Genomic DNA, 21,123 nt, shown 5'->3' with positions numbered 1-21,123 from the left:
AACATTTATTACATCCACAACATTCTGCATCATATTGCTTTTATCGTTTGTTTAGACTCGTGACACTCGATGTACAGCTCGACCACCATTCGAGGTGACCAATCAGAGCCAACCTTGCTCAGTCGTGGTCCAATAGGCCGCGGGCTTGTAAGAACACTCGCAGACAGCAAAAAGAAGTTTCCGAAATGGGGCTGGAAAGTACTATGGTCTGGTAAGTAGGATATTTATCGCCCTTTAACGCAATTGATCGTCTATACGGGCTCATCTAAATATTAAATCCGGTGTTTCAATCGTCGTACTTACAAATTTGGTGTTAATACGTGGTGTTAACCGTGACTTGACGCTGCAGTGGCTGAGTCATTTAGCTAAAGCTAATCGAGAGAGAGAGATGCCTCGTCAACAAAGTACATGTTTATATTAACACATTGCAGTCGCATTCGGGAATATTCTACAGTTTAGAGATTTACTTGATGTTCTACCTGACAAGATTGTTGTCAATGTGAAGTCACAAAGGGAAATTGCTATAAAAGATACACCCATGCTACTAGCAGTATCAGGTCATGTCCATTGTTAAGACCCTGAACGCAACACAACCTTTTCATTATTAGTTGTGTATAAAATGGATGTTTTGTCCCCAGCGTGGACAACAGCGAATACATGAGAAATGGGGACTTTTTACCAACGAGATTGCAAGCTCAGCAAGACGCCGTCAACATAGTTTGTCACTCTAAAACACGCAGCAACCCAGAAAACAACGTGGGCCTCATCACCATGGCAAAGTAAGTGGCTCCTTATGCCATCCATTGTTTTCTACACACATGAACATGGGTTATTTATGTGTTGTCAATGTTGTGCCCCAGTAACTGTGAGGTCCTGACCACACTGACACCAGACACCGGCCGCATCCTGTCCAAACTCCATGCTGTCCAGCCCAGGGGCAACATATCTTTCTGCACAGGCATTAGAGTGGCGCATGTGTGTGTGTTTTAACCGGCAACGTTAATTTTCATATGCTGTGTGAACCAGCGCTAACACACTCTTTGTCTGTGTAGTTGGCCTTAAAACACCGACAGGGTAAAAACCACAAGATGAGGATCATCGCCTTCGTAGGGAGTCCCGTGGAGGATAATGAAAAAGAAGTCGGTCTAAGGGCTAGTGAAAATGTGGAGGTTGTCAAAATGTTCTAATCATTTCTCTTTTTTTATGTCCGTCTTGCCTGTGCAGCTTGTTAAGCTGGCAAAGCGCTTAAAAAAGGAGAAAGTGAACGTGGATATTATCAACTTTGGAGAAGAGGTAAGGTGTAGAAGCACAGCTAATACTATTTTATTATTATATATTGACAATATATTCAAGGAATTTTGTCATACCAATACACAAGTCACATGAGATGGCACAAAATGTAGTACCTGCGGTCTTAGATTTAGCCCAATACCTACCACAAGAATGATAGAATGTACAGTACAGGCCAAAAGTTTGGACACACCTTCTCCTCATTCAATGCGTTTTCATTATTTTCATGACTATTTACATTGTAGATTGTCACTGAAGGCATCAAAACTATGAATGAACACATGTGGAGTTATGTACTCAACACAAAAAGTTGAAATAACTGAAAACAGGTAGTCACCTGCTTGAAGCTCATCGAGAGAATGCCAAGAGTGTGCAAAGCAGTAATCAGAGCAAAGTGTGGCTATTTTGAAAAAAATAGAATATAAAACATGTTTTCAGTTATTTCATCTTTTTGTGTTGAGTACATAACTCCACATGTGTTCATTCATAGTTTTGATGCCTTCAGTGACAATCTACAATGTAAATAGTCATGTAAGTAAAGAAAACGCATTGCATGAGGAGAAGGTGTGTCCAAACTTTTGGCCTGTACTGTACATAATGATGTAGATAATATAGGATATGAATAGAGTATGTTATAAAATAGCATACATTAAAAAGGAACTGATTATGAATAGAATCGAAAAATAGAATAAATTGTGATCCTGTAGTGCAAATAGAATGTAAAAACACATTTGTATACTGGCCAAATGTGTCTATTTATTCAACTACATCGACTACCAGGCAAATGCATTTTTATAATGTTTAATAATGTATGTAATCAATATTACAATAGTTAATGTAATATAAATATTTCTGATAATTGCATTGGAAATTTAGAAAGTACCAGATAAATGTATTTCAAAGTATTTTTATTAATTTTTTTTACAGAATATGTATTGTAATAAGATATAGTTCATATAATTTAAATATTATAAATATATATTTTATGTAACTGCAGGCCAACAGGTATGTTGTAATAGCAATTATAGAAATCATTTTATATTTACTAAATGCAGAGTACCAAGTTAATGCACCTTTATTAGTATTTGATATTGTATACTGTATGCTACATAGTATTTATAATATTATATTTAATGTAATGTATCTATTTTAAATAGGGCTGCACGATTAATCGACATTGATGTTTTAATTAGTGCGATTAAAAAACAGCAAGTGGCTGAATTAAATTTTTTTCCTCCCCTGTCCCTGGCATTTCAGTGACGGGCATGTTCGGCAATCACAATTGTAGAGCCTCGCGTTTGTCTCTCGCTTCAAACAGGGAGAAAGAGGTCTTATCTGCATCGCTCTCAGCACCTGAGCCCGTTTATTTAACTGTAGAAATAACTGAACGCAATGCGCCCTCTTTTTAGTCATTCGCAATTTTTGTCTCATGGGTGGAGAGCAGTGCACCAGCTTTACACACACAGGAAGCCCAGACAGCCTCGCTACTCGGGAATCGCCAGTGAAAAGTTAAGACGAAAACAATATAACAAATATCCCCGTTGCGGTAATATTTTACGGTAATGTGTTAATAATTTCACACATAAATCGCTCCAGAGTATATGTCGCACCCATGGCTAAACTATGAAAAAAACTGCCACTTATAATCCGAAAAATGCGGTAAATTATTGCACATTCTGATGTGTGGCATCTTGAGACAACAATATGTTGATTGACAGTCTAAAAGTAACATGTTTTTCTTCACTCGTCACAAATTGAATCGCAATTTGAGAAAGAAATCGCAATTAGGTTTTTTCTCAAAATTCTGCAGCTGTAATTTAAAACCAGTGAATGTGAGTGTGAATGATGTCTGTCTATCTGTGTTGGCCCTGCGATGAGGTGGTGACTTGTCCAGTGTGTACCCCGCCTTCCTCCCGAATGCAGCTGAGAGAGGCTCCAGCACCCCCCGCGACCCCGAAAGGGACAAGCGGTAGAAAATGGATGGATGGAATTAAATGTATTCCATTTCCTGAAGTACAAAGCATACCAGCCAATTTTTGTAGTATTTAAAGGCCTACTGAAATGAATTTTTTTAAATTTAAACGGGGATAGCAGATCCATTCTATGTGTCATACTTGATCATTTCGCGATATTGCCATATTTTTGCTGAAAGGATTTAGTAGAGAACAACGATGATAAAGATCGCAACTTTTGGTATCTGATAAAAAAAAAAGCCTTGCCCCTACCGGAAGTAGCGTGACGTAGTCAATTGAAAGGCTCCTCACATTTTCCTATTGTTTTCAACGCAGCTAGAGCGATTCGGACCGAGAAAGCGACGATTACCCCATTAATTTGAGCGAGGATGAAAGATTTGTGGATGAGGAACGTTCGAGTGAAGTACTAGAATGCAGTGCAAGACATACCTTTTTTCGCTCTGACCGTAACTTAGGTACAAGCTGGCTCATTGGAATACACACTCTCTCCTTTTTCTATTGTGGATCACGGATTTGTATTTTAAACCACCTCAGATACTATATCCTCTTGAAAATGAGAGTCGAGAACGCGAAATGGACATTCACAGTGACTTTTATCTCCACGACAATACATCAACAAAACACTTTAGCTACGGAGCTAACGTGATAGCATCGTGCTTAACTGCATATGGAAACAAAATAAATAAATCCCTGACTGGAAGGATAGACAGAAGATCAACAATACTATTAAACCAGGGACATGTAAATACACGGTTAATGCTTTCCAGCCTGGCGAAGGTTAACAATGCTGTTGCTAACGACACCATTGAAGCTAACTTAGCAACCGGACCTCACAGAGCTATGCTAAAAACATTAGCTATCCACCTACGCCAGCCAGCCCTCATTTGCTCATCAACACCCGTGCTCACCTGTGTTCCAGCGATCGACGGTGCGACGAAGCACTTCACCCGATCACAGATGCGGTCGGCGAGACGGAGGAAGTTAAGGTGAGTTCGGCGGCTAACGCGTCTGCTATCCATCTCTGTCTTCCTGGTTGTGTTGCTGTAGGCCGCCGCTAATACACCGATCCCACCTACAACTTTCTTCTTTGCAGTCTCCATTGTTCATTAAACAAATTGCAAAAGATTCACCAACACAGATGTCCAGAATACTGTGGAATTTTGAAATGAAAACAGAGCTTTTTTGTATTGTATTCAATGGGGTACCAATACTTCCGCATCAACTGATTCCGTCATGCGCATACGTCATCATATCGAGACGTTTTCAACCGGAAGTGTGGCGGGAAATTTAAAATTGCAATTTATAAGTTAACCCGGCTGTATTGGCATGTGTTGCAATGTTAAGATTTCATTATTGATATATAAACTATCAGACTGCGTGGTCGGTAGTAGTGGGTTTCAGTAGGCCTTTAATTTTCTTTTACCAAATAAAGATAATGAATATACTACATTATATGTATTGTAATAACATGTATCTATTATAATGAATTAGATCTGATAACACTAGAGTACCAGGCGATATATGTTCTTTAAAATATATTTCACAAATAATTGTTAAAATACTACATTATGTGTATAATATATTGATGTAGATAATTGATACAATAATATCATGTACTCAACTCCAGAGAGTACCAGGCAAATGTATGTTTATTGTATTTAATAAAATTCTTTAAATACTTTTACGTAATAATGCACTGTAACAATATGATTACCTATTTATTCATGATAATATGTGTAATTATTTTGGCTGTCAAATTTAACGTGAAAACACATGCGATTAATCACCTAAAATATTGCATTAATCATGAATTAACGCAGATTAATCACACAATTTATTTTAACTGCACATTATCCTTTGTGGTTGCCTGAGAGCGGGTTGGATTGTTATTTTGTCAGTGATCATCATCATCAATGCATATGCTAATGAAAAGATGAGTGAGGAGACAAATTTCGCTTCAAAATACAAATGCCATGACGGGACTTTAAAAAAAAAAAACAGTTTGCAAGTTTGATGTTCATTCAAGTTAAACATATTTTTATCCTGTATGACATTCTGCAATAAAATTGCATTTGTGTCCTAATATTGGGGTCTTTTTTTAAAGCTACTTTAAATTATTCGAGCAAGTAATTTTAATGTGATTAATCACAATTCAAAAGTGTGATCGTTTGAGAGCATTAATCATTATATGTTTTATCCAGGAGATGAACACAGAAAAGCTGACTGCCTTTATAAACACCTTAAATGGTAAAGAGGGGACGGGTTCTCACCTGGTGACGGTGCCGCCCGGACCCAGCCTGGCGGATGCTCTGCTGTCCTCCCCCATCCTGGCCGGCGAGGGTGGCTCCATGATGGGTCTGGGTGCCAGTGACTTTGAGTTTGGTGTGGACCCCAGTGCTGACCCGGAACTGGCCTTGGTAAGTGTCAAAGTGGCGTTATAATCTTAAAAGAGCGGAGTCATGATGTTTTTCTTTTCCCCTACCATGTCCTGTGTAGGCGCTACGTGTTTCCATGGAGGAGCAGCGACAGAGGCAGGAAGAGGAGGCCCGCCGAGCCGCTGCAGCTTCTGCTTCTGATGTCGCCATGCCCCCGGCCAGTACAGATGGTACCTAAAGACCCAGCAGCACACTTATTTAGGACACAGCAAGGGTGGTTATTGTTGTTTGTCCTGCAGAATCAGAGGACGCTCTAATAAAGATGTCGGTGTCTCAGCCTGAGACGGGGGCAGCCGTGCTCCCCGACTTCAGTAGCATGACGGAGGAGGAGCAGATAGCCTACGCCATGCAGATGTCGCTTGCTGGAGGAGGTGAGCTGGACTACAAGAACAAAAACTTCACCAACCGTGCTGTTTATAAACCTTAAAAATGTGTCTTGTTTGAACAGAGTATAATGAAATGGACACAACAGTGCCAATGGATGCTACAGAATCTGTCAAGGTAAGCAAAGGGTTATGTTTTTTATGGAGGGCCAAATAGGACAAAATAAAAAAAAAAAAAAACATCCTTAAATAATTCCCTAAATGTGTCATTAATTAATTATAATTTGAATTAAATACATAACTGTTTCATGATTTAATTAATGAATGACACATTTAAGTTATTATTTAAAAATGTATATCTAATTTTGGCCATTGTCAGAGCTTCGTGAATGTATTTTATCTGTCAAACTCAGCCATCAAAGTAAGTGGACGGGTCCAACACCTGACTGGTTACCCGTCACTTCCTTGTCTGTTGAACCCTTCGGCCGGAGAAGTGGAGGAGATGTTGGACATGTTGGTCTAACAATGCGTAAATAAGTTCCTCTACTACTCTGCTGACACCGCAACCGGACTTTGGATAATGTGAAGAAGATGGATGGATGGAAATTCCTCTACTTTAAATGCTACATGCTCCGGGTCAGCGGGTCTAAAATATCTCTGAGGTCCTCCTCAGCCACCAAAAGACTTCCAAAGTTCCAGTCTTTAGACCCAAGCAATGATTGGACTAGATTTGTGTTGGCCCCGCCCACTAACTTTGATAGGTGAGTTTGACAGAGTAATTCAGTGTCAGTGCCTCATTAATTAATTTTATTCTGTCAAACTCAGCCGTCAAGGTCAGTTGGCGGTGCCCACACAAGTCAAGTCCAATCATTGCAAGTAGAAGTGCTGGGTGACCAATCAGGTGTTAAGATAGGCCCACTCAGTTTGACAGATAGTCATGAAGTGCTGACAAGGGTCACATGGAGCAAAAATAAATAAATCTTTAAATAATTACTTAAATGTGTCATTAGTTAATTAAAACATTGAATATATTAAATAAATTGTGAAATAATTTAATCAATAAATAAATAATCGAATAATTGAATCCATCCATCTTCTTCACATTATCCAAAGTCCGGTCGCGGTGTCAGCAGAGTAGTAGAGGAACTTATTTACGCATTGATAGACCAACAATTACATTAAATGAATGACTCATTTTTTCCATTACTGGACACAGGAGGAAGACGATTACGACGTCATGCAAGACCCGGAGTTCCTCCAGAGCGTGCTGGAAAACCTGCCCGGCGTGGACCCAAACAACGAAGCCATTCGCAATGCAATGGGCTCCCTGGCCTCCCAGACGGGCAACAAGCCTGATGGAAAAAAGGATGAGGAGAAGAAGAAATGAGGAGAGCAAAATGGTGGACTCTTATATCCCAAAACAGTCATAATGATAATGATGATTGGAACCTGACATTAATGTAATTTACCATCCTTTTTTCGGATACTCAAAATCCCTCCTAAAAACATCTGGCTGCAGTCTGTACATTTATAGTAATTAATTTGAAAAATAGTGACATTAGATTAACAGTTAGTCAATTTTTGTTTTTTGCAATAAAGTTCAAATATTACAACAGAGTCAATTGGTGTTTTTATGTTCTTCCTTACCTTACCACACCAACATGTGACGTTATTCCTGTGTAATGTAAGATCAGTGAAATAGAAATTGGAGTGTCTTTTTCTGGGTGCATGCATTTTGACGCCGTCAGCCTGGTGGGACGGCTGTGGTCATGTGACGGGAAGTGCCGCATTTTCAGCTGAAAACGAGCTTGGCTAGTCGGAAATCGCACGTCCAGGTAAACAATCAAAATGCATGAACTATAAAAACGTCAACCCTCATCCCTGCCATCACATTTCCGCACCATCTTCGACCCAGCAATTAGCGGGTTGCAATCGCTGTCACACTTCTTCAGCAAAGCGCCCCGGTTTGCCTTTTTTTTTTATATAAATGGCGAATGCTAGCTCGTTAGCTCGGTGACCCCTTCTCTCCGTCTTGGCTGGAGCTCAGCGGCCAGCTAGCCAGCCTCAGTCTGGAAAAGGGATATCGCTAGCGCCGGAGAGCCGACGCTAGTATACTCGAATGGCCACATTATGCTAACCAAGTTGGCGACAAAAAGGCACTAAAACCATGAAAGAAGCCATATATCCCATTCATAGTAAATATATTGTCGGTACCTGTAAGGCGAAGGAGGGGTTTGGTTGCTAGCGCGCTAGCTGGCTAATGCTAACGAATCAGGAACATTGCAATTTAGCTAGCTACACCGGCCTGCTGCGTATTGCCACTTTATGCCAGGAAAAGATTCAACAACGGCGAAGGTTTTTCAAATTGTCTCATCACTTCATGTGTATTATTACGACGCAGGCTAAAAGACAATACAATTTTCCTAACTGTTGTTATTCTTTACAGGCGTTAATCCCGTTATGGGGGACATGAAGACCCCAGATTTTGATGACCTGTTGGCAGCATTTGACATTCCTGACATAGATGCCAAGGAGGCCATCCAGTCTGCCCCTGATGAGGCGGAGGGACCCCACGCAGCCACCGGGGCGCCTTTGGGAAAGACTGGGAACGTCGTGGGGTCGTCCATGAGCCCCTCGGACTCACAGGGGGACACCCCCATCGTTAGCGTGATTGTCAAAAACAAAGTGTGTGTAGAGGCGGCGGGTAGAGAGGACGCAGACACGAACCAGGATGCTATCGACGTGATCGCAGGGGTGGACGTGGGTCCCCGTCTTGGAGCGTGTCCCCCCGGGATGGTGGAATCTGATGTTCTCAACCACAACGGTTTTCGGGTGTCCGCGCCGCTCTCTATTGGCCAGTCTAATGGCGCCCCCTGGACCATGAATGCCTCTAAAGCGGCGGCGGAAACGTCAGACAACGGCGCAGCCAAGTCAAACAAACAAGGAGGAAACATTTTTAACAGACTTAAACCACTACTCGGCCCAGGTTCTGGAGACCCTGTGGGACGGGCCAGGAAGATGCAGCTGTTGCAACAGCAGCAAGATACGGGACAAGAGAAAGCGGATGGCATCAAAGCACCTCTGCCCTCGTCGTCTGCTGGACTCGCTCCGACTTACTTCCCACCTGCTAAAACACTCTCTGAACCGCCTTCTGCGCTTACTTCACAACCGCTGAACACAACTAAGCCTTTTAACGGGGCCCCCAAAATGGCTGGGTATCAACACCAGCAGCTAGAGGAAGAGGACGAGGATTCCGACACAGATTTGGACAGTTCGCTCGTGATCCAGGAGAGTCCAGACTCGCCAGTTTCCAGTCAGATGAAGCGCAGTTACAAGTCAGACCAGCCTACATTGTCCACTCCATCTCAGCCTAAATCGGTGGACCCCCCACCGGGGGCGTCACTGACCCTTCAGTTGGGATCCACTGAGAACCCTCAGCTAGAGGAGAAGCAGTCAGAACACGTCATAGAGGAGAGGGACTCGCCTGAGAGCCCTGAACCGGAGATGCCGAAATCCACTGCTCAGGTGGCATCCACCAAGAAATGCTCCAGCCCGGCTGCGGCCTCCACGCCGCCTTCTGCTGACCTGAGGGAGCCAAAGGAAGAGGAGGAGGAGATGGAGGTAGGGAACGGGATGGACAAGGCGTCAGACGAGAGCACCGACAAGGCAGAAAATTACAGCGAGGAGAAGCTGGAGGTGGACGAAGGCAAGCCTAAAGTTGTACCCACTGAGGGAGAGGAGGCAGGGGTTGTCTCACTGGCTGCTTCGGGGGCTCCCTCACGGCCCCTGAAGGTCCGGATAAAAACCATCAAGACCTCCACGGGCGGCATAACTAGAACGGTCACCAGGGTGGCTCCAAAAGGTGGCGCTGGAGGCAAGGGTCAGGACCCTAAAGGAGGCGGGGAGCGCAAGGCTCTGGTGAACAAGACTCAAAAGACTGAAGCATCCCAACAGCAGAAAGTGAGCGCTCTTAACACCCTCCCTGTGTCGACACTCGCCGCCAGCAGCGTCATGCTCGCCGCCGCCACTAAAGTACAAAACAAGATGGCTGCCTCCGACAAGGCTAAAGTGTCAGTCACTGCCGTTAACATCACAAAATCTGCCGCTCTGCCAGCCACGCCTGCCGTGGCGTCCTCTCCCAAGTTCTCGGTCGCTGCCAGTGGGATCAGCGTGAGGACCGCCACAAAGGGGACTGCCAACGGAGCAGGGGGCTGCAACCCCTCATCCAATAAGCCCGCCTCCATTGTAAACAGCACAGGCGCTGTCATCTCCAGAAGTCAGTCAAGCCTGGTGGAGGCTTTTAACAAGATCCTCAACAGTAAGAACCTTTTGCCCAGTTACAAGCCCGACCTCTCGGCACCGCCGCCCCCCGAGTGGGGTCTCCCGCTTCCAGCCACGGGCTACCGCTGCCTGGAGTGCGGCGACGCCTTCGCACTAGAGCGCAGCTTGGCTCGCCACTACGACCGGCGGTCGCTGCGCATCGAGGTGACGTGCAACCACTGCGCCAAGCGGCTGGCCTTCTTCAACAAGTGCAGCCTGCTGCTGCACGCCCGCGAGCACAAGGAGCGCGGCCTGGTCATGCAGTGCTCGCATCTCGTCATGAGGCCCGTCACCGTAGAGCAGATGATTGGGCAGCAGGACATCACGCCTGTCGGCAGTAAGACTCATATTTTTTTGCACTTGATTACCTGGGAGTACAAGACACATACTCAGAGCTAAACTGGAATGGCAAAAACAGGTACAGTCATCCTTCGCCACATCGCACATCAAATATTGCAGCTCCGCAACATCGCAGATTTTTTAGGGGTATTAAATAAAAATGTTTTAAGCATATTCTGCAAGTTAAGCATACACATAGCTAAAGAAAATTTAAAATATCAATATTACAGTGGTACTGGCCACTAGAGGAGACCAAACCAGAGTGCACTGTTCAGGCAGCATTACTATATTGGATTAAGGCAGGGGTTGGCAACCCAAAACGTTGAAAGAGCCATATTGGACCAAAAATACAAAAAACAAATCTGTCTAGAGCCACAAAAAATAAAAAGCTGTATATAAGTCTTATAATAAAAGCAACACATGACGTAAGAGTCTATATTAGCCTACTATCAAAATGACTGTATCGCAGGCTGAATGTTTGACAGAAATGTTGAAATTTAATATTTATTCTACACATTTTTACAACATTAGAAACCATGAGTAAATCAGAGGCTACTCAGAAAGTGAGATAACTCCTTGAAATTACTGGCTTTTAATGGCCAGATGTGTGTGTCCAAGGAAACTGCAGGCTGTCTTCTTTTAATAGATTTATTACATGCTTTGGCAAGCTAGGTAATGTTTGCTGTAGTCTGGAACAACATGGCACACAAACCACTATCTGAAATGCAGCCAATATTACATACTTACATCCAGAGAGCCACTAGGGCGGCACTAAAGAGCTGCATGCGGCTCGAGAGCCGCGGGTTGCTGACCCCCGGATTAAGGTAACTAAAGACTGTTATTTCATGATCTGAGGGCTGTTATGTTCAAAAATGTATTTCAAAAGGTAGTTTAAGGTTTTTTTAATGCTCTAGCTACAAAGATATTCAGTGTCACCCACACTGGTTTAACTGTAGCTTAAAGATGTAGATAATGGGTTTCATTATGTAAAGCGCTTCATAAATATAATTTCATTTCAAATTCACTTCCATTTATAATGAAGGATTCCTACTTGGTGGAAAGTCATTTTTTTCAGTCATTTGTCAGGAATCAATTAACAGCGATAAACGTGGGATGACTGTACTTCCAAAGCATCTTTTAAGGTGGTACCCAATGAAAAAAGTACACATACAAAATCATAATACTTAATATTGATAGACACTTTTTGATTTAACCATATTGCTGCACAAATATATTTTAATTCAAAATGGTGTCTGTAGCTTTAAGCGACACAAGCATAGCTACACATTTTAAAAGGAACATCATGCTATGTTAGCCTATTTACTGAAGAAAAAGTAATCAAATTTACAGCACCTGTGTCAATAGCTGATTTACGGTTAGTTGACAGTGCTCCCGGCTTTATTTTAAGACGTGTAGCAAAGCCTGCAAGTGTACATATTGTCTTCACTGACCTCTCCCCAAAGGTGTCCTCTCCACTTCGTCGTCCTCTCCCTCCTCCACCGCCGCCACATCCGGGGCTGCCTCTGCCGGTTCCAGCCCGATGAAGGACGCGGGGTCCTCCGCCGCGGGGGGTCAGGCTCGCCAGGTGCGGCGTACTCCTCAAGCGCTGATGCCTCTGCCCTGCAAGAAGGCTGAGAGTCTTCACTACAACAACTACAAATGTCCTGAGTGCCAAACGCAGTTCTCCAGCAAGGCGGCGCTGGTCACACACTTCCAGCAGATCCGAGCCGCTCCAAATTCGGTGAGACGGCATAGACGAGGATGCCGTAATATTGTGTAACGTTGTTGTTCTTTTGTCTTGAAGACATGCTCGCAGTGCTCACCTCCCATGATGCTGCCCAACTCTTGCGCCGTGTCGGCCCACCAGAGGGTCCACAAACACAAGGCACCGTATGTGTGTCCTGAATGCGGCGGCGTGGCCCGCCAGCCCAGTTTCCAGACACACCTGGAGGAGGCCTGCCTGCACTTCGCAAGGCGCATCGGTTACAGGTGAGCTCGTGACTCCCAAAAGTCACGATTCCACTTGATGCTGGAGGCTGAAGGAACGATGTGTCGGGTTTGAAGGTGCTCCAGCTGCCAGGTCGTGTTCGGAGGTTTGAACTCCATCAAGTCCCACATTCAGACGGCTCACTGCGAAGTCTTTCACAAATGTCCCAGTTGCCCCATGGCATTCAAGTCGTCTCCCAGCGCCCAGAGTCACATCAGCACGCAGCACCCCACGCTCACCGGAGGACAGGCCAAGTATGGATGCCCCGATTTTGCACACAACCTAACTTTAACATGTGACAACAACCATTTTGTCTTTTTTCAGGATGATTTACAAGTGCGTGATGTGCGACACGGTCTTCACCCAAAAACCCCTACTGTACATGCACTTCGACACGCACTTAGCCAAACAAAAAGTGCACGTGTTCAAGTGTCCCGACTGCACCAAGCTGTACGCTCAGAAAGGTTCCATGATGGAGCACATCAAGGTGGGTCACTCGCTTGCGCCACAAATAACGTGATAAATCACATTATCCAGTAGTCATAACCAAAAGTAATACTGGCTTATCAATGTTTGTTTACATTTGACAGTACCCTGCCAGTTGTGTGCATTAAAAAAGAACTTTTAGGAGGAGAAAGTCCAGACCATTTTGTTCTAAGGCTGTCTAAAATGATGAGAGGTGACTAGAATTGAAGTTTAACAATGTACACTACCGTTCAAAAGTTTGGGGTCACATTGAAATGTCCTTATTTTTGAAGGAAAAGCACTGTACTTTTCAATGAAGATAACTTTAAACTAGTCTTAACTTTAAAGAAATACACTCTATACATTGCTAATGTGGTAAATGACTATTCTAGCTGCAAATGTCTAGTTTTTGGTGCAATATCTACATAGGTGTATAGAGGCCCATTTCCAGCGACTATCACTCCAGTGTTCTAATGGTACAATGTGTTTGCTCATTGGCTCAGAAGGCTAATTGATGATTAGAAAACCCTTGTGCAATCATGTTCACACATCTGAAAACAGTTTAGCTCGTTACAGAAGCTACAAAACTGACCTTCCTTTGAGCAGATTGATTTTCTGAACTTTCATCTGAAACTCGACAGTCTATTCTTGTTCTTAGAAATGAAGGCTATTTCACAAAATTGTTTGGGTGACCCCAAACTTTTGAACGGTAGTGTGTTGTACAAATCAGGAGCTAAGTACAAACAATAGAAATACCAGCGCTGTGAGAGAAGGAACCAGGCTATCTCAAGGTCGAAAGTCTCTGAAATAGCTGCCTGTCTCTCATGCTTTTTTCCCCAACTAGGTTGAACCACTATCGAAACTGAAAGTTAACTTCACGTGTGTGCCACACACATTCTTCAGGCTGGCACTTCATGACACCATTAAATATGTGTGAGAGTGTGCATAGATAAAAAACATGATGCATTCATTGTGTTTTTCTTCCTTGAGCAGAACCAATGCCAAAGCTAGTAATTTCTAAGGCGTTCCATGTTGCCCAAAGGAGGGAAAGTATTCTCCTAAAATGTGTTGTGTGCCTTTTATGTGTTTCCTGTTCTTTGCTTCCCACAAGGAGTGTGGCGTCAACAAAAGCAAATATGCCTGAACAAGGTTAACTCTAATGGACTTGCCCTAAGTTCTGTGCCAAGTACAAGATGAGCTTCTCGAACGGCCGGGCTACATTGTGACATTTAAAAAGTGATGTCTTGTAATCCACATCGATTAGACAGCGCACAGAGGTCCGTCCGCCAAACAGGAAGCGGCGTCCGAGGCTTCCAGTGCTGCCCCGGCCCCTTCGTCCGGGATCAAGGCGAAATCCTCGGCCAAGCCGGACAACTCTGACGGCGAAGACTGGGGGCGAGATCACGAGGAGGAGGAGGAAGACGACGACGATGAGGATGACGACGCAGACGATGACTATGAGGCGCCGGCAGCAGCAGGCGGCGGCGCCCATCCCAGCACGCAGACAGAGTGGACATGTCCGCAGTGCCAGAGCACCTTCACAGACAACGAGGACTATCTCAGTCATGTCAAGATGGAGCACGGCAAGGTGTGACGTGTTTTTTTGATTAATTTATTAAAAACATGTCGCTATCAACTCAACTACAATCTTGTTTCACGCCAAAGTTCCCGTGTCGCATCTGTGGAGGAAACTTCAGCACATCGTCCAGCCTCAGGCGTCACGAGAGAGTCATTCACGAGGGCAACAAACGAGTCTTCCATTGCCAGTAAGCAACTTTAGTATTTCACACACCTTGTCTAATTCATACGTCTCTAGCAGGCTCAATCAAAAATGTACGTATTACTGCCTCTGACTGATCAATAGGTGACAGTGTTCCGGGCTTTATGTTAAAATGTGTAGCGAAGCCTTTCATTGTTCCTCTTTAGTTAGTGAAGTCACCGTAGTGGGAAATGAGATCTTAAAAAATGCCTTGGCTCTCTTGTGTGAGTTACTGATGTAGTAACACTTCAACAGATGTGAAGAAGTTGTTACTTTCACATATTTTATATTTTATTTCAAACTCTACTGCAGAAGTCTTTAACAACAATTTTTGGTTGATTAGACTTTTCTTTTATATATTTTCTTATAACCCCCCAGTTTTAGCACGAATGTCTAAATGTCTTTAAATACACATTAACATTGATCCAACACACTGTAGTTTAGAGTTGGCAGTGGTAAGGTGACCCTACTCACTGTACCTTGCAAGTTTAAAATAAAAACATGAATAAATAATAATACTGTATTATTATATTCATGTTGGCAACTACTTGCCAGCTAGCAATTTGCGGTGCAAGCTGCCAGCTAACGATTAAGGTGCGAGTTGTCGGTGAGTGATTAGCCCGCCAGTTGCTAGCTAGCGATTAGCAATGCACGCTGCCAGCTAACGGTTAGGGTGCTAGTTGTCAGCTAGCAATTAGCCGTCAGTTGCCAGCTAGCAATTATCAGCGTTAGTTGTCAGCTATTAGCATCTAACTACCAGTTAGCAATTAGGATTCCAGTTGTCAGATAGCAATTAACATTCAATCACCAGCTAGTGATTAATGGCACAAGCTACCAGCTAACAAAGTGCTAGTTTTCAGCAGTGTTGGGACTACTGTAACGCTGTTACTTTCGGCGGTAAATAGTAATCCAACGCGTTATTTTTTATATTCAGTAACTCAGTTACCGTTACTACATGATGCGTTGCTGCGTTATTTTATATGTAGTATCGGCTAGAAACTGAGAAGATCTGAGTGTGTTTTATTGGAGCGCTGCAGAAGAGGCAATGGAGAAGAGGCGCGCTCTTTGTGTGTGTATGTGTGTGTGTGGGCGTGTCTGTGTTTACTAACAAGACGTCATGGCGAAGCCCGAAGCAGAGTTTCTTAACTTGGAGATATTCTCACTACTTTTCTTTTGTCGACCACAAAGAAAATAACATTTTAGTTAAATGTAAGTTGTGTCTTGGATCAAAGATCCTATCCTAGCAATTCAAATCTGCTGAAACAGCTACAAAAGTAACATGCTTCGACGAAGCTAGTAAAGAGAGACACACTTCACCTCCTAAGCAACAGCGCCTGGATTTTAACGAGGCACTGCTAGCCAGGACAACATTGATAGAGCCATTGCAGCACTGAAGGTACACACACTATCAATTCTCTTATATACTCTTTCATTCTAGACTTCTAGAGTGTTTGATTATGACATCACTCTAAATGTATAGACTATAAAGTTCACAAACATAAAGAGGGATGCTAGTGGGCCAGGCCAATCTTTCCTTATCTCTAAACTAAAACTGGGGAAATGTGTAGAGTGTTCTGGGCTTCAGACATGATTTTATTTCAGAATTCCTTGAGAGAGAAAAACACCTGGTTAGGCTTTGTGTATGTAGTGTGTGTCTTCCTTGGTTTAGTTTTGTCAATTTGTTCTAGCCTGAAACAAATTGGCCCTTTGAAACATTATCTGTCTTTGTGTGTTGTATGTAGACCACATTGCTTAGCAGAGTTCAGTGATGCAAATGCATGTCATGTTGATCAACAGATTGTATTATTCTCCAGTGCAATAACAGTACTGAAATGAAGGCTAAAAGGGCATTAAAGGGGGCCTTAAAAAATAAATAAATATATATATAAGTAACTAGTTACTTTTCACAGTAACACATTACTTTTTGGTGTAAGTAACTGAGTTAGTAACTGAGTTACCTTTGAAATAAAGTAACTAGTAACTGTAAGTAGTTACTGGTTTTCAGTAACTAACCCAACACTGGTTTTCAGCTAGCGATTAACGATGCTATTTTGTATTTTAATGTTAATATTGCACAATACAAGCTATTAACATCTAATTACCAGCTAACGATTAGGACACTAGTTGTCAGCGAGCAAATAACATCTAATTGCCAGCTAACAAAGTGCTAGTTTTCAGCTAGCGATTAGCGATGCTATTTTGTATTTGAATGTTAATATTGCACAATTCAAGCTACCTTTAGGACCAGTTTAATTTAAAACACAAACATAATTCGATACAGAATGTATAAGTAGGGGGATCACGCTAAATCTCGATCGGTTTGGGGGCCCCTCGGCCTGAAAAAACATTGAAAACTCCTGCTCTACTGTATGAAAACTGCATTGCTCGAGATACAGTAACATATCAAAATAAACATAAGGTAAATTAAATATGGTCATATTACTTTTAATAACTCTGAATGTAACATAATGGCTCATGTCCATCCCCATAAATCTAGACTGCATTTCTTTATTACAAAAACATGCAAATGTTTGTTTCTACTTACTAGATTTGATCTACTTGAGAGGCAGACTTAACGCCTTTTTCACCAGCATAGCCGCAACTCTTGTCAACAAGCTGTCCCACCACTCTGGTCGCTTTGGTGTAGAACACATTAAAGCCTTCTACAGAAAGCTAGGAGTATCCAACAATGATTTCAAATTAGAAATGGTCACAGCTGATGAGGTGCTTAAAAAATTGAGCACGCTCCACCCAAACAAGGCCACCGGCCTTGACAATATTCCCTCCAGATTCCTCAGGGACTCTGCCTCCATCATTGCCCCAATCATCACGCACATAATAAACCTCTCAATTTCACAAGGCCAAGTACCAAAAGATTTTAAGATAGCAAGAGTAACTCCCCTCTTTAAAAAAGGAAGCAAATTGGAACTTGGCAACTACCGACCTGTTTCTATTCTCAGTGGAATTTTTTTTCCCATAAAGAAATACAATCATGTGTGCTTACGGACTGTATCCCTGCAGACCGTATTGATCTATATTGATATATATTGATATATATTGTGTTTTTTATGTTGATTTAACTAAAAAAAACTTTTTTTTTTAAAATTAAATTTCTTGCGCGGCCCGGTACCAATCGGTACCGGTCCGGGGCCCGGTGGTTGAGGACCACTGCCCTAGCACCTCCAAAACCCTAAAATCTAAACTCCAAACATCCCAGAACAAGCTAGTCAGATTACTTCTAGACCTCCACCCCAGATCACACCTCACTCCCACCCACTTCTCCAAAGTGGGCTGGCTCAGGGTGGAGGACAGAGTAAAACAACTTGCACTCAGCCTAGTCTATAAAATCCGCTACACCTCCCTGATACCAAAGTACATGTCAAACTACTTAACGTAAATGACCGCCATAACCACAACACCAGGGGGAGCTCCACTAACCACGTTAAACCCAGATTCCGATCTAACAAAGGTCTTAACTCATTCTCTTTCTATGCCACATCAATGTGGAATGCGCTCCCAACAGGTATAAAAGAAAGGGCATCTCTATCCTCCTTCAAAACCGCAATAAAAGTACACCTCCAGGCAGCTACAACCCTAAACTAACACCCTCCCCGGATTGTTAATAATCAAATGTAAACAATCAAATGTAGATACTTTTTCTTATGCCTTCTGATCTCTCTCTCTCTCTATGTCCACTACTTGCTGTCCATACCCTACCAAGTCAGACCTACTCTGTTCCAATATCCGTTTCTCTGTTCTCAATTGTTGATGACTGATGATAACAACCAAACCTAACCCCCCTCCACACCCCGGATTGTAAATAATGTAAACAACCAAACCTAACCCTCCACACCCCGGATTGTAAATAATGTAAATAATTCAATGTGATTATCTTGTGTGATGACTGTATTATGATGATAGTATATATCTGTATCATGAATCAATTTAAGTGGACCCCGACTTAAAAAAGTTGAAAAACTTATTCGGGTGTTACCATTTAGTGGTCAATTGTACGGTATATGTACTTCACTGTGCAACCTACTAATAAAAGTCTCAATCAATCAATCAATCGAGATGTGGGGTTTTCTGAATGAGTTTAAAATGTTTGTTAGACAACTTTTTAAAAAATCCTGTTTGCACAATTTCTTCAATTATACTGCAAAATTAGAAACATAACATTTTTAGTTTTGTTTCACCTCTATTGCCATATCAAGAAATGTGGTTATGGAGAATCACATATGGTATCATTAGGTACCCTGAGTTACCCAGTCCTGGCGTACATGCTGTGGCAGCTAATTTCGAGCGCCTTTTCTCGCTAAAGTGGAGCAAACAATTGGAGATGAGATTGTTTATCATATCTAATGCTCAAACAGGCTGTTTGTACATTTTGCATAATAATGTACCTTAAATGGTTGACTTGATATTGTTGCAGATATTGCACAGAGGGCAAACGTACCTTTGGCAGTCGCTTCTTGCTGGACAAGCACATTCGGCTCAAGCACAAAGGCACAGAAGTGAGTCACAGTCTCATCACGTCACTTTGTCCCGTCTGATGTTCTCCTCTTGGCTCCTCAGGCGCCCCCGATGACGAGAAAGCGTGCAGCCACAGGCGGAGATGGTCCAGGAAGCTCCTCAGAGCAGGACGGCGAGGGCATAGCTCCTGGAAGCAGGCTGGCAGACGAGGATGAGAACGCCACGGAGGACGGCGAGGAAGGCAGCGTCCCCGCCAAGAGAACCAGGGTGTCTGCTGCAGAGTTAGAGGAGGAAAGCAGCATTTTCCGTTGCGTGCCGTGTGGCTTCTCCACAGAGGACGGCGCCGAGTTCCAGCGCCACATCCCGCAGCACCGCGCTGACACCGCTTCCTTCCAGTGCCTGCAGTGCGGCGTCTGCTTTGCATCAGCCGGCTCCATGGGGCGCCACCGCTTCATCACTCACCGCGTGAGAGGCAACCAGGGCGAGGGCGACCGCGGTGCACTGCGTGGCTCCCCGGATGTCTCGCCCTCTGCCGCAGCCTCTTCCCCACAGGGGATGGAGGACGCAGACGGCAATCTGATCTGCAAGGTGTGCGGCCGACGTTTTGACAAGGCCTCGGACCTCAACACCCACTTCCGGACCCATGGCATGGCCTTCCTCACCGCACACAAGACGGACAAGCCCCAGTAAAGGTCGGGGCAGAGCTTAATGAAGCCAGTCTACGAATGTTGCAGGTTTTTAGCCACCGTCGCAGACTTTTATCAATGCATGTTTGACTTCTTTGAGCAAAGCATTTATAGCTGCACTAACACGTCTCGTCCACTTGGCTCCCTCAAAAGCGGCGAGTCGTCAGCCTCAAACAAGACTTCGATGACTGCACGCCCCTCCCAACATTTTGTACTTTGTCATTCACAGCCTCAACCTTCATCTTGGCACCATCAGACTGATTTGTACTACACTATTTATTATTTATATGAAACACTGCTGCTGGGATCATTTGTGACATTGGTGTTATTGAGGGCAGTAGTAGATGAAAGGTCGGTAGTACACGTTTTTTTTTAGTCATGTAAATACATAATCGCACTACAAAAAAAACCATGGAGTTAGTAACTTAATATGATAATGTGAATACGTGTAGTATTTGTACTTGTACTGTCCCCAACTCCCCAACCCTTTTTATAAAATCATTGAAGTGTAAAAGCTCGCCCTCGAGAGGCCACATGTTGTAATTACGCTGTCTCAATACATGTATGAAGACAAAACCAAGGACTTATTTTTTTTAAATTATCTACAGAATCTATGCGGTCTGTACTCACATTTCTTTTGTAACGTGTTGTTTCTATCTTTTTATATGTCATATCATATTTATATACAATAATAGTCGAACCTCATGTCATGTTATTTCCTTTATGGTCGTGGTCTGCTTGCAAAAAATTAAAATAATGCCATACATACACTTTTTTGCCGTTTTAAAATAAATATGTGAAAGCGCTGACGGTGCATGGTCGTCGTTTATTTGTGTACTTATTTGTCTGCCTCCCACTAGCTACATTTTACTGATAATGCACACCTGTTGCACTACAGGTGAATAAGCAAACACCGGTGACTACTTACGGAAATTGCTTGTGTCAGCACAGAAGACCGTTATGTTCCATCATATCCGACTTATGTTCATTACAAAACTGAATATAATCAAATGTAATAAGCAAGAGCTCACTTACAACCTCTCAGATCTCAGATGAGCGGACCTTTGTCATCA

At 43.1% G+C, this 21,123-nt stretch overlaps 2 protein-coding genes across 3 annotated transcripts; both read left to right on the top strand.

The window, feature by feature from the left end:
- The first annotated feature begins 105 nt into the window (after positions 1-105).
- LOC133650397 (26S proteasome non-ATPase regulatory subunit 4-like) lies at positions 106-7,638 on the top strand. The gene is made up of 10 exons (XM_062047593.1): positions 106-211; positions 639-779; positions 861-975; positions 1,053-1,139; positions 1,225-1,293; positions 5,465-5,680; positions 5,760-5,868; positions 5,938-6,069; positions 6,147-6,199; positions 7,238-7,638. Exons 1-10 carry the CDS (start codon positions 186-188, stop codon positions 7,406-7,408), a joined length of 1,119 nt encoding a protein of 372 aa, XP_061903577.1. The 5' UTR covers positions 106-185; the 3' UTR covers positions 7,409-7,638.
- A 124-nt stretch (positions 7,639-7,762) lies between these two features.
- znf687b (zinc finger protein 687b) lies at positions 7,763-20,856 on the top strand. 2 transcript variants are annotated; one of them, XM_062047592.1, is made up of 10 exons: positions 7,763-7,856; positions 8,468-10,678; positions 12,144-12,421; positions 12,485-12,669; positions 12,745-12,921; positions 12,992-13,154; positions 14,397-14,720; positions 14,798-14,898; positions 19,324-19,405; positions 19,467-20,856. In XM_062047592.1, the coding sequence occupies exons 2-10, from the start codon at positions 8,482-8,484 to the stop codon at positions 20,052-20,054; spliced, it is 4,095 nt and encodes a 1,364-aa protein (XP_061903576.1). In that variant the 5' UTR covers positions 7,763-7,856; positions 8,468-8,481; the 3' UTR covers positions 20,055-20,856. The 2 variants fall into 2 exon arrangements, with proteins under 2 accessions (XP_061903576.1, XP_061903575.1); XM_062047591.1 differs by lacking the exon at positions 7,763-7,856 and adding an exon at positions 7,877-8,376.
- Positions 20,857-21,123: the final 267 nt, after the last annotated feature.

The sequence above is a fragment of the Entelurus aequoreus genome, linkage group LG05, assembly GCF_033978785.1.
Source record: "Entelurus aequoreus isolate RoL-2023_Sb linkage group LG05, RoL_Eaeq_v1.1, whole genome shotgun sequence".
Classification (NCBI taxonomy): Eukaryota; Metazoa; Chordata; class Actinopteri; order Syngnathiformes; family Syngnathidae; genus Entelurus; species Entelurus aequoreus.
Note: the sequence above shows the minus strand (reverse complement) of the source record. Positions and strands in the feature narration are given on the sequence as shown.